Raw genomic sequence first — 13,414 nt, 5'->3', positions numbered from 1 at the left:
GTGTGGTTACCATTAGATATATTACCCAGAGTTGTGTGGTTACCATTAGATATATTACCCAGAGTTGTGAGGTTACCATTAGATATATTACCCAGAGTTGTGTGGTTACCATTAGATATATTACCCAGAGTTGTGAGGTTACCATTAGATATATTACCCAGAGTTGTGAGGTTACCATTAGATATATTACCCAGAGTTGTGAGGTTACCATTAGATATATTACCCAGAGTTGTGAGGTTACCATTAGATATATTACCCAGAGTTGTGAGGTTACCATTAGATATATTACCCAGAGTTGTGTGGTTACCATTAGATATATTACCCAGAGTTGTGAGGTTACCATTAGATATATTACCCAGAGTTGTGTGGTTACCATTAGATATATTACCCAGGGTTGTGAGGTTACCATTAGATATATTACCCAGAGTTGTGTGGTTACCATTAGATATATTACCCAGAGTTGTGTGGTTACCATTAGATATATTACCCAGAGTTGTGTGGTTACCATTAGATATATTTCCCAGAGTTGTGTGGTTACCATTAGATATATTACCCAGAGTTGTGTGGTTACCATTAGATATATTACCCAGAGTTGTGAGGTTACCATTAGATATATTACCCAGAGTTGTGAGGTTACCATTAGATCTATTACCCAGAGTTGTGTGGTTACCATTAGATATATTACCCAGAGTTGTGAGGTTACCATTAGATATATTACCCAGAGTTGTGAGGTTACCAATAGATATATTACCCAGAGTTGTGAGGTTACCATTAGATATATTACCCAGAGTTGTGAGGTTACCATTAGATATATTACCCAGAGTTGTGTGGTTACCATTAGATATATTACCCAGAGTTGTGTGGTTACCATTAGATATATTACCCAGAGTTGTGTGGTTACCATTAGATATATTACCCAGAGTTGTGAGGTTACCATTAGATATATTACCCAGAGTTGTGTGGTTACCATTAGATATATTACCCAGAGTTGTGAGGTTACCATTAGATATATTACCCAGAGTTGTGTGGTTACCATTAGATATATTACCCAGAGTTGTGTGGTTACCATTAGATATATTACCCAGAGTTGTGAGGTTACCATTAGATATATTACCCAGGGTTGTGAGGTTACCATTAGATATATTACCCAGAGTTGTGTGGTTACCATTAGATATATTACCCAGGGTTGTGTGGTTACCAATAGATATATTACCCAGGGTTGTGTGGTTACCATTAGATATATTACCCAGAGTTGTGTGGTTACCATTAGATATATTACCCAGAGTTGTGAGGTTACCATTAGATATATTACCCAGGGGTGTGAGGTTACCATTAGATATATTACCCAGAGTTGTGAGGTTACCATTAGATATATTACCCAGAGTTGTGAGGTTACCATTAGATATATTACCCAGGGGTAAACCTTAGAGGTAATTGTTGATTTGCTGTACATTTTTTATTCTAGATGACATTTTATTTGTAAAAATGTGCCAAAAGAAAATATGCATTTTACGTAAATGTCTTTAGTATTTTACAGATAGTAAGATAAAAAAAAAGTATTTATCCACAATCTGCTGTGGACAAATCCGGTCCTGGAGTGTCTTAACAAAATGAAACTAAAAATATTTAGGATGATTTCATCCAGTGTCCAGAAAAATGATTTAACATGAATTAGACAAGTGTCTTTCTGAGCGAAAGATAAATACTCAATTCCCACTGTGCTCCTGTACTTCACTGGTGCTGTCAGTAAGGCCTGGTGATGCCTCTCCCGTTGTGAGGCCTGATCTGTCCCCCTGTACTTCACTGGTGCTGTCAGTAAGGTCTGGTGATGCCTCTCCCGTTGTGAGGCCTGATCTGTCCCCCTGTACTTCACTGGTGCTGTCAGTAAGGCCTGGTGATGCCTCTCCCGTTGTGAGGCCTGATCTGTCCCCCTGTACTTCACTGGTGCTGTCAGTAAGGCCTGGTGATGCCTCTCCCGTTGTGAGGCCTGATCTGTCCCACTGTACTTCACTGGTGCTGTCAGTAAGGCCTGGTGATGCCTCTCCCGTTGTGAGGCCTGATCTGTCCCACTGTGCTCCTGTACTCCACTGGTGCTGTCAGTAAGGCCTGGTGATGCCTCTCCCACTGTGAGGCCTGATCTGTCCCCCTGTACTTCACTGGTGCTGTCAGTAAGGCCTGGTGATGCCTCTCCCGTTGTGAGGCCTGATCTGTCCCACTGTGCTCCTGTACTCCACTGGTGCTGTCAGTAAGGCCTGGTGATGCCTCTCCCGTTGTGAGGCCTGATCTGTCCCCCTGTACTTCACTGGTGCTGTCAGTAAGGCCTTGTGATGCCTCTCCCGTTTTGTGAGGCCTGATCTGTCCCACTGTGCTCCTGTACTTCCCTGGTGCTGTCAGTAAGGCCCGGTGATGCCTCTCCCGCTGTGAGGCCTGATCTGTCCCGCGGTGCCCCTGCTGCGGGTCACCATGCTGAAGGTGGTGGGCGGTTTAGGACTCAGCGTTTTGGAGAAGAACCTGAACACCGACTCCATGCAGACATACGGAGCCGCGTCATGACTCTGTGTACCAGCTGACATCTGAGGGCATCCTGCTTTCAGCGACCCCACCGGCTGGTTCAGGGGCTTGGAGCTCAGCACCCACCTAAAAGGCAACGTCGTATGTAATGTGCAATGTAAAAATATAATTTATTGTCAATTACTTCCCTGGTTATATAAAAGGCATCAACCCACCTCCTGGAAGGTGTCCTGACTTCCCTGGTTATATAAAGACATCAACCCACCTCCTGGAAGGTGTCCTGACTTCCCTGGTTATATAAAGACACCAACCCACCTCCTGGAAGGTGTCCTGACTTCCCTGGTTATATAAAGACATCAACCCACCTCCTGGAAGGTGTCCTGACTTCCCTGGTTATATAAAAGGCATCAACCCACCTCCTGGAAGGTGTCCTGACTTCCCTGGTTATATAAAAGGCATCAACCCACTTCCTGGAAGGTGTCCTGACTTCCCTGGTTATATAAAGACATCAACCCACCTCCTGGAGCGTGTCCTGACTTCCCTGGTTATATAAAATGCATCAACCCACTTCCTGGAAGGTGTCCTGACTTCCCTGGTTATATAAAGACATCAACCCACCTCCTGGAGCGTGTCCTGACTTCCCTGGTTATATAAAAGGCATCAACCCACCTCCTGGAAGGTGTCCTGACTTCCCTGGTTATATAAAGACATCAACCCACCTCCTGGAAGGTGTCCTGACTTCCCTGGTTATATAAAAGGCATCAACCCACCTCCTGGAAGGTGTCCTGACTTCCCTGGTTATATAAAAGGCATCAACCCACCTCCTGGAAGGTGTCCTGACTTCCCTGGTTATATAAAAGGCATCAACCCACCTCCTGGAAGGTGTCCTGACTTCCCTGGTTATATAAAAGACATCAACCCACCTCCTGGAAGGTGTCCTGACTTCCCTGGTTATATAAAAGGCATCAACCCACCTCCTGGAAGGTGTCCTGACTTCCCCTGTTATATAAAAGGCATCAACCCACCTCCTGGAAGGTGTCCTGACTTCCCTGGTTATATAAAAGGCATCAACCACCTCCTGGAAGGTGTTCTGACTTCCCTGGTTGTATAAAAGGCATCAACCCACCTCCTGGAAGGTGTCCTGACTTCCCTGGTTATATAAAGACATCAACCCACATCCTGGAAGGTGTCCTGACTTCCCTGGTTATATAAAAGGCATCAACCCACCTCCTGGAAGGTGTCCTGACTTCCCTGGTTATATAAAGACATCAACCCACCTCCTGGAAGGTGTCCTGACTTCCCTGGTTATATAAAAGGCATCAACCCACCTCCTGGAAGGTGTCCTGGCTTCCCTGGTTATATAAAAGGCATCAACCCACCTCCTGGAAGGTGTCCTGACTTGACTGGTTATATAAAAGGCATCAACCCACCTCCAAGAAGGTGTCCTGACTTCACTGGTTATATAAAGACACCAACCCACCTCCTGGAAGGTGTCCTGACTTCCCTGGTTATATAAAAGGCATCAACCCACCTCCTGGAGCGTGTCCTGACTTCCCTGGTTATATAAAGACAAGACATCAACCCACCTCCTGGAAGGTGTCCTGACTTCCCTGGTTATATAAAAGGCATCAACCCACCTCCTGGAGCGTGTCCTGACTTCCCTGGTTATATAAAGACACCAACTCACCTCCTGGAAGGTGTCCTGACTTCCCTGGTTATATAAAAACCTCAACCCACCTCCTGGAAGGTGTCCTGACTTCCCTGGTTATGTAAAGACATAAACCCACCTCCTGGAGCGTGTCCTGGCTTCCCTGGTTATATAAAGACACCAACCCACCTCCTGGAGCGTGTCCTGGCTTCCCTGGTTATATAAAAGGCATCAACCCACCTCCTGGAAGGTGTCCTGACTTCCCTGGTTATATAAAAGGCATCAACCCACCTCCTGGAAGGTGTCCTGACTTCCCTGGTTATATAAAGACACCAACCCACCTCCTGGGAGGTGTCCTTACTTCCCTGGTTATATAAAAGGCATCAACACACCTCCTGGAGCGTGTCCTGACTTCCCTGGTTATATAAAGACAAGACATCAACCCACCTCCTGGAAGGTGTCCTGACTTCCCTGGTTATATAAAAGGCATCAACCCACCTCCTGGAGAGTGTCCTGGCTTCCCTGGTTATATAAAGACACCAACCCACTTCCTGGAAGGTGTCCTGACTTCCCTGGTTATATAAAGACACCAACCCACCTCCTGGAAGGTGTCCTGACTTCCCTGGTTATATAAAGACATCAACCCACCTCCTGGAAGGTGTCCTGACTTCCCTGGTTATATAAAGTCATCAACCCACCTCCTGGAGCGTGTCCTGACTTCCCTGGTTATATAAAGACATCAACCCACCTCCTGGAAGGTGTCCTGACTTCCCTGGTTATATAAAGACATCAACCCACCTCCTGGAAGGTGTCCTGACTTCCCTGGTTATATAAAGACATCAACCCACCTCCTGGAAGGTGTCCTGACTTCCCTGGTTATATAAAAGGCATCAACCCACCTCCTGGAAGGTGTCCTGACTTCACTGGTTATATAAAGACATCAACCCACCTCCTGGAAGGTGTCCTGACTTCCCTGGTTATATAAAGACATCAACCCACCTCACCTCCTGGAGCGTGTCCTGACTTCCCTGGTTATATAAAGACATCAACTCACCTCCTGGAAGGTGTCCTGACTTCCCTGGCTATATAATGACATCAACCCACCTCCTGGATCGTGTCCTCAGCCACTCTCGACCCGTCGCGTCCAATGGCTGGTGCCACAGGCTGTGGGAGGAGTCCAGGAAGGCCGCCGCCCACACCTGCCTCACCACTTGTTGTGGTCGTCGGCACAGCAGGTCCACGAACGCCAGGCCCCCGTAACCGTGCGCTACCACGACAACGCGCCGGGAGACGCAGCGCGACACCAGGAGGTCCCAGACGCGGTGGACGTGCTCCTCCGGAGTCTCCCTGGCACCTCCTCCTTGGTTGGGGTTCATCAGGAGGACAGAGCTGCCCTCTTCCAGGACCCTCCTCACATAGGGGATCATGCTGCCTCTCTCCAGACCGTCGCTGGCAGCAGCCCTCCAGCTCCACAGCCCGCAGCGCATCGTTCCCCGGTCCTGGACCACCACCAACAGGGTGGCAGGGCTCTCCAGGGCCCCAGGGGATAGGTACACGTAGCCCTGGCTGGGGGCTCCTCGGTGGGGGCTAAAGTAGACCCTGTGGTGGTCCCCCTGCCCTTGGGACTCTGGTGGAGGAGGGAGGTAAACCCCCTTGCTGAGAGATGGAGGAGGGATGTAAACCTCCTTGCTGAGGGGTGGGAGGTAGAGCCTGACGAGGTGGAGCTGCTCCTCCAGGAGAGAGTGAACGTGTTGGGTGACGTGGAGACATAAAGCCTGGTCCTCTCTCTGGGTGGCGTCTGGGTCACAGCCCCGCTGGAACATGAAGGGCTCCTGGGTGACCCGGTGACACAGACGCCCGTCCGAGGTGAAGCGATACGGGAAGATTGAGGGAGGGGAGACAGCCTGACCCCCATGGCTCTGGGTCTGACCCTCGGCCTTAGCGGTGTCCACCATTAACTCCATCCTGGTGCAAAGCATAAAGGGAAAATTAGCCTCTAGCCTGGGAGTATTGAGGAAGGGCTATCTGATCCCGTTAGCCTCTAGCCTGGGGAGTAATGAGGAAGGGCTATCTGATCCCGTTAGCCTCTAGCCTGGGAGTAATGAGGAAGGGCTATCTGATCCCGTTAGCCTCTAGCCTGGGGAGTATTGAGGAAAGGCTATCTGATCCCGTTAGCCTCTAGCCTGGGAGTATTGAGGAAGGGCTAGCTGATCCCGTTAGCCTCTAGCCTGGGGAGTATTGAGGAAGTAAGCACATCGTTATTTGTATACAAGGATCATTTTACATTTCATGTAATAGATAAAGTGGGGTCCCAAATGATTGACAGCCTTGCTAAAGATGAGCAGAAAAGACTGTATTAAAATTATACAAATACTGAGCTATATTGTACACTGAAAAAAAAACAAAAAAAAAAACAGAGTAATTATATAATTTTATGTTAATACAATTGCTCCATTGGTGTGTGTGTGTTGCCAAAGAGCTTTATATTCATGTCATCCAACTAATGTAAACGGCTGGAGTTTTTTTTTAAATGACATCGGCACTTGGATTGAAACCAGGTGCTTTGGTCAGATCATCTGTAAATAGAGCTCTCTGTCCACGCAGACCAGCGGTGGGTTTAGTGTCCAAATCAGGATGCATGAGCAGAGAATAACACCATTTACCTACTGTAAAATATGGATGGTGGATGTTATGGGGCTGTTGATGCTTCCGCTGGTCCTGGGGCCTTTTGTTAAAGGTCAACGGCATCATGAACTCTACCTGAGTACCAGGAAATTTTAGCCCCCCCCCCCCCAAAAACCTGGTTTCCTCTGTCAGGTAGCTGAAACTTGTGACTAAGTGGATCTTCCAGTAAGACAATAACTCCAAGCACAACATCAAAATCCACAAAGAAATTGTTAATTGGCCACCAAAAAAAATATATATATACATTTTGCAATGGCCATCTCAGTGTTCCGGACTTCAAAACCCATTGAAAACCTTTGTTTTGAATTGAAGAGGGAAGTTCACAAACACATTTCATACAGTCCTTTTTTCCCCTCATCTTTATCAAGGGTGTGAATAATTTGTGACCCCAACTGTATATCCTAACCAATTAAGGTTTGCGTTACCATTTATTTAAACTAGGATTTATTTTTGCATAGTATTTGTCAGTTCATTTATCACCATGGCTACTGGCTAATAGCATCCCTCCTCACCAAAACATACCTGGTTAAAGTGATGCGTCGGCGCTGTATGAGTTCTGGCCGATCAGTTGTATCCAATAACCCCAAAGAGGCCAATGAGAAAAGGCACTTTAAACGTTACTTTACTCTCGACTGAATATTAGTAATGACCGCTCCGATGATGCTTTGACAGGTGGAAGTTACAAACGAAAAGCGACGACGTGACGAGCCAACCCCCCATCTATAGGTCAAGGTGCATGCCATGGAGACGACATGACTCAACCCCCATGCCATAGCGACGACATGACTCAACCTCCATACCATAGAGACGACGTGACTCAACCTCCATAAGTCGCTCTGGATAAGAGCGTCTGCTAAATGACTTAAATGTAAATGTAAATAGCGACGACGTGACTCAACCTCCATACCATAGCGACGACGTGACTCAACCTCCATACCATAGCGACGACGTGACTCAACCTCCATGCCATAGCGATGCCATAGTGCGCGAATGTCATGGAAATGCCGCATGACATAATCAGTCACAAGATACAAATATATACATTTATTTTTTATTTTTTATTTATGTTTAACTTCGAGATAATAAGCTTTAACCACACAGAGATGCTTATTATTTATTGCTGAGCAATATGATAAGGCCATTTCAGGACTGTCATCTTGATCTACACATATTGGCAATTGTTCCACCATGAATGTATTATGAAGTATATGAGTTATATATATATATATATATATATATATAAAAAAAAATCACATGTTGCATAAAAATCACATGTTGCATATCATCATCACCGTAGTACATGCAGGAGAGAGAGTGGGTTCATCACCGTAGTACATGCAGGAGAGAGAGGGTTCATCACCGTAGTACATGCAGGAGAGAGAGTGGGTTCATCACCGTAGTACATGCAGGAGAGAGAGTGGGTTCATCACCGTAGTACATGCAGGAGAGAGAGGGGGTTCATCACCGTAGTACATGCAGGAGAGAGAGTGGGTTCATCACCGTAGTACATGCAGGAGAGAGAGGGTTCATCACCGTAGTACATGCAGGAGAGAGAGTGGGTTCATCACCGTAGTACATGCAGGAGAGAGAGTGGGTTCATCACCGTAGTACATGCAGGGAGAGAGAGTGGGTTCATCACCGTAGTACATGCAGGAGAGAGAGTGGGTTCATCACCGTAGTACATGCAGGAGAGAGAGTGGGTTCATCACCGTAGTACATGCAGGAGAGAAAGTGGGTTCATCACCGTAGTACATGCAGGAGAGAGAGTGGGTTCATCACCGTAGTAGAGAGTGGGTTCATCACCGTAGTACATGCAGGAGAGAGAGTGGGTTCATCACCGTAGTAGAGAGGGGGTTCATCACCGTAGTACATGCAGGAGAGAGAGTGGGTTCATCACCGTAGTAGAGAGTGGGTTCATCACCGTAGTACATGCAGGAGAGAGTGGGTTCATCACCGTAGTACATGCAGGAGAGAGAGAGGGTTCATCAACGTAGTACATGCAGGAGAGAGAGGGTTCATCACCGTAGTACATGCAGGAGAGAGAGGGGGTTCATCACCGTAGTACATGCAGGAGAGAGAGGGGGTTCATCACCGTAGTACATGCAGGAGAGAGAGTGGGTTCATCACCATAGTACATGCAGGAGAGAGAGGGGGTTCATCACCGTAGTACATGCAGGAGAGAGAGTGGGTTCATCACCGTAGTACATGCAGGAGAGAGGGGGTTCATCACCGTAGTACATGCAGGAGAGAGAGTGGGTTCATCACCGTAGTACATGCAGGAGAGAGAGTGGGTTCATCACCGTAGTACATGCAGGAGAGAGAGGGGGTTCATCACCGTAGTACATGCAGGAGAGAGAGGGGGTTCATCACCGTAGTACATGCAGGAGAGAGAGGGGGTTCATCACCGTAGTACATGCAGGAGAGAGAGTGGGTTCATCACCGTAGTACATGCAAGAGAGAGAGTGGGTTCATCACCGTAGTACATGCAGGAGAGAGGGGGTTCATCACCGTAGTACATGCAGGAGAGAGAGTGGGTTCATCACCGTAGTACATGCAGGAGAGAGAGTGGGTTCATCACCGTAGTACATGCAGGAGAGAGAGGGGGTTCATCACCGTAGTACATGCAGGAGAGAGAGTGGGTTCATCACCGTAGTACATGCAGGAGAGAGAGTGGGTTCAACACCGTAGTACATGCAGGAGAGAGAGTGGGTTCATCACCGTAGTACATGCAGGATAGAGAGTGGGTTCATCACCGTAGTACATGCAGGAGAGAGGGGGTTCATCACCGTAGTACATGCAGGAGAGAGAGGGGGTTCATCACCGTAGTACATGCAGGAGAGAGAGGGTTCATCACCGTAGTACATGCAGGAGAGAGAGGGGGTTCATCACCGTAGTACATGCAGGAGAGAGAGGGGGTTCATCACCGTAGTACATGCAGGAGAGAGAGTGGGTTCATCACCGTAGTACATGCAGGAGAGAGAGGGGGTTCATCACCGTAGTACATGCAGGAGAGAGAGGGTTCATCACCGTAGTACATGCAGGAGAGAGTGGGTTCATCACCGTAGTACATGCAGGAGAGAGAGTGGGTTCCTCACCGTAGTACATGCAGGAGAGAGAGTGGGTTCATCACCGTAGTACATGCAGGAGAGAGAGGGGGTTCATCACCGTAGTACATGCAGGAGAGAGAGGGTTCATCACCGTAGTACATGCAGGAGAGAGAGGGGGTTCATCACCGTAGTACATGCAGGAGAGAGAGGGTTCATCACCGTAGTACATGCAGGAGAGAGTGGGTTCATCACCGTAGTACATGCAGGAGAGAGAGTGGGTTCATCACCGTAGTACATGCAGGAGAGAGTGGGTTGATCACCGTAGTACATGCAGGAGAGAGAGGGGGTTCATCACCGTAGTACATGCAGGAGAGAGAGTGGGTTCATCACCGTAGTACATGCAGGAGAGAGAGGGGGTTCATCACCGTATTACATGCAGGAGAGAGAGGGGGTTCATCACCGTAGTACATGCAGGAGAGAGAGGGGGTTCATCACCGTAGTACATGCAGGAGAGAGAGGGGGTTCATCACCGTAGTACATGCAGGAGAGAGAGGGGGTTCATCACCGTAGTACATGCAGGAGAGAGAGGGTTCATCACCGTAGTACATGCAGGAGAGAGAGGGGGTTCATAACCGTAGTACATGCAGGAGAGAGAGGGGGTTCATCACCGTAGTAGAGAGTGGGTTCATCACCGTAGTACATGCAGGAGAGAGAGGGGGTTCATCACCGTAGTACATGCAGGAGAGAGAGGGCGTTCATCACCGTAGTAGAGAGTGGGTTCATCACCGTAGTACATGCAGGAGAGAGAGGGGGTTCATCACCGTAGTACATGCAGGAGAGAGAGGGGGTTCATCACCGTAGTACATGCAGGAGAGAGAGGGGGTTCATCACCGTAGTACATGCAGGAGAGAGAGGGGGTTCATCACCGTAGTACATGCAGGAGAGAGAGGGTTCATCACCGTAGTACATGCAGGAGAGAGAGTGGGTTCATCACCGTAGTACATGCAGGAGAGAGAGGGTTCATCACCGTAGTACATGCAGGAGAGAGAGTGGGTTCATCACCGTAGTACATGCAGGAGAGAGAGGGGGTTCATCACCGTAGTACATGCAGGAGAGAGAGTGGGTTCATCACCGTAGTACATGCAGGAGAGAGAGGGGGTTCAACACCGTAGTAGAGAGGGGGTTCATCACCGTAGTACATGCAGGAGAGAGAGGGGGTTCATCACCGTAGTAGAGAGTGGGTTCATCACCGTAGTACATGCAGGAGAGAGAGGGGGTTCATCACCGTAGTACATGCAGGAGAGAGGGGGTTCATCACCGTAGTACATGCAGGAGAGAGAGTGGGTTCATCACCGTAGTACATGCAGGAGAGAGAGGGGGTTCATCACCGTAGTACATGCAGGAGAGAGAGTGGGTTCATCACCGTAGTACATGCAGGAGAGAGAGGGGGTTCAACACCGTAGTAGAGAGGGGGTTCATCACCGTAGTACATGCAGGAGAGAGAGGGGGTGTTTGTTGTGTTTGTCATCGACGAACAGGATTACTATGAGACGAACGGCGAGTTCCTAAACGAGGTCAGGAAACCGGTCACAGCAATGGAGGGCAGACGTTTTGATCAAGAGACACCTTGTAGAAAATATGTACATATAAATATGTATTTGACAGTTATAAGGAAGGTGTTAATCTTGTAGTTAGTCGTGTTTATAATTTGATTATAGTATATTTAGAAAGTTCATCAGTCATATCAAGCCGTATTCATACAGTTTTCTTGAATAGGAAGTGCATCACATAACGTTTATATATATATATATTTTTTTTTTATCATATTTGTACTGTGTACTGGAGTTTGTGTACCTCAAAAGTGACTACACCTCAGCAATGTATAATTATTTTTTACCATAAAGGTGAGATTTTAACCTTTCTTGGAGTATGCAGCATTACCAGTTATTGTGTATGGTCCTCATATGATAAATAATTATTATGTAGATTACATTTAAGATGACATTTAGTTACATTTAACTGGTTAAATCCCGTCGTTAATTAGCCCGTTTCATATTGCACGATGTTCAGTACGTTTTGGACGTACTGCACCGTAGTACACAACTTCCTGTTCGTTGTGTCGCGGTAATATGGTTCCTATTTCTACTCAGGAGCAACTCTAGTTTACGAATCCACAGAGTGTACAAACCAAGGAGCATCACTGCTCGTAATGTGGCCCTTACAGAGTGACCAATCAGTTTAAATGCAGTAATATGTTTTTATATTTTATGTTGGACATACATATTACACCGTACATCATATCCTGTTTGTTGTGCAGCAGTAAAAGGGGTCCCATTCTACTCAGGAACACTTCCACAGAGTTTACACCCTGTTGGGGGGGTCCATTCTACTATCTGAACACAATGTAAGATCTAATAAATGATAGAAGTACACAAACAAAACACATTGTTGATCATGTAGATTTGACATATATATTTTTTTTTATGACATAATATCTTACAGACCTACTTTTAATTATTCTTTGTATGATAACTTAGTATAAAATAATAATTATAATTATATACATTTCCCATCATTTTCGCCCTAATCATGGGACTTTTATTCTAAAGGGTTGCAAAAATCCGTGACCCGGAAGTACTCAGTCATTCTTGCCTGCTTTCATAGCGGTGTGACCTTGTGCAACGCGTGATTTTACGAACGAACCTATTTATCGTAACCTGTAATAGTTGTTAATTTGAAATGATGGTGACCATAACATAAAATATATATTTTTTTAATCTAAGATAGTTAATAATCATAACTTGCAGCTATGCTTTGTCTATTGAAATCCGCTGTTGTCGGATTGACCAACACTGGTAGATCCACGGGGGTCCAAGGTAAAGATTCAATCACAGTTAGTTAGTTTACGGACGAGGGGTGGACTTGTCACGGTGCAAACTGTTCAATGTTCTTTATCTCATCAAAAACATGACAAAAAGAATTGATCATGATGTATTCTTACAATCTTGACAACACGTTTGACTGGCTGCCTGCAGCCACTATAATAATAGCTGGGCTGGCTAACGGCTTTAGCTTGCTAGCAGTAATATAAAACAACAGTTGTTTGTTGTCCAGGTGTCCTGCAGCCACTATAATAATACCTGGGCTGGCTAACGGCTATAGCTTGCTAGCAGTAATATAAAACAACAGTTGTTTGTTGTCCAGGTGTCCTGCAGCCACTATAATAATAGCTGGGCTGGCTAACGGCTTTAGCTTGCTAGCAGTAATATAAAACAACAGTTGTTTGTTGTCCAGGTGTCCTGCAGCCACTATAATAATAGCTGGGCTGGCTAACGGCTTTAGCTTGCTAGCAGCAATATTAAACAACAGTTGTTTGTTGTCCAGGTGTCCTGCAGCCACTATAATAATAGCTGGGCTGGCTAGCTAACGGCTATAGCTTGCTAGCAGTAATATTAAACAACAGTTGTCTTGCTAGCAGTAATATTAAACAACAGTTGTTTGTTGTCCAGGTGTCCTGCAGAGT

At 46.6% G+C, this 13,414-nt stretch overlaps 1 protein-coding gene across 3 annotated transcripts; it reads right to left on the bottom strand.

The window, feature by feature from the left end:
- Positions 1 to 1,819: 1,819 nt before the first annotated feature.
- On the bottom strand, positions 1,820 to 8,064 carry LOC115181162 (cotranscriptional regulator FAM172A homolog). Of its 3 annotated transcripts, none has more exons than XM_029743191.1 (3): positions 7,367 to 8,064; positions 5,264 to 6,387; positions 1,820 to 2,637 (listed from the first exon to the last, which is right to left on the bottom strand). In XM_029743191.1, exons 2-3 carry the CDS (start codon positions 6,136 to 6,138, stop codon positions 2,391 to 2,393), a joined length of 1,122 nt encoding a protein of 373 aa, XP_029599051.1. In that variant the 5' UTR covers positions 6,139 to 6,387; positions 7,367 to 8,064; the 3' UTR covers positions 1,820 to 2,390. The 3 variants fall into 3 exon arrangements, with proteins under 3 accessions (XP_029599051.1, XP_029599052.1, XP_029599050.1); XM_029743192.1 differs by having other exon boundaries at positions 5,264 to 6,124; XM_029743190.1 differs by lacking the exon at positions 7,367 to 8,064 and having other exon boundaries at positions 5,264 to 6,932.
- Between the last annotated feature and the right edge of the window lie 5,350 nt (positions 8,065 to 13,414).

The sequence above is a fragment of the Salmo trutta genome, unplaced genomic scaffold (genome assembly GCF_901001165.1).
Source record: "Salmo trutta unplaced genomic scaffold, fSalTru1.1, whole genome shotgun sequence".
Lineage (NCBI taxonomy): Eukaryota > Metazoa > Chordata > Actinopteri > Salmoniformes > Salmonidae > Salmo > Salmo trutta.
The sequence above is the reverse complement of the archived record's forward strand: the minus strand, read 5'-3'. Positions and strand labels throughout refer to the sequence as shown.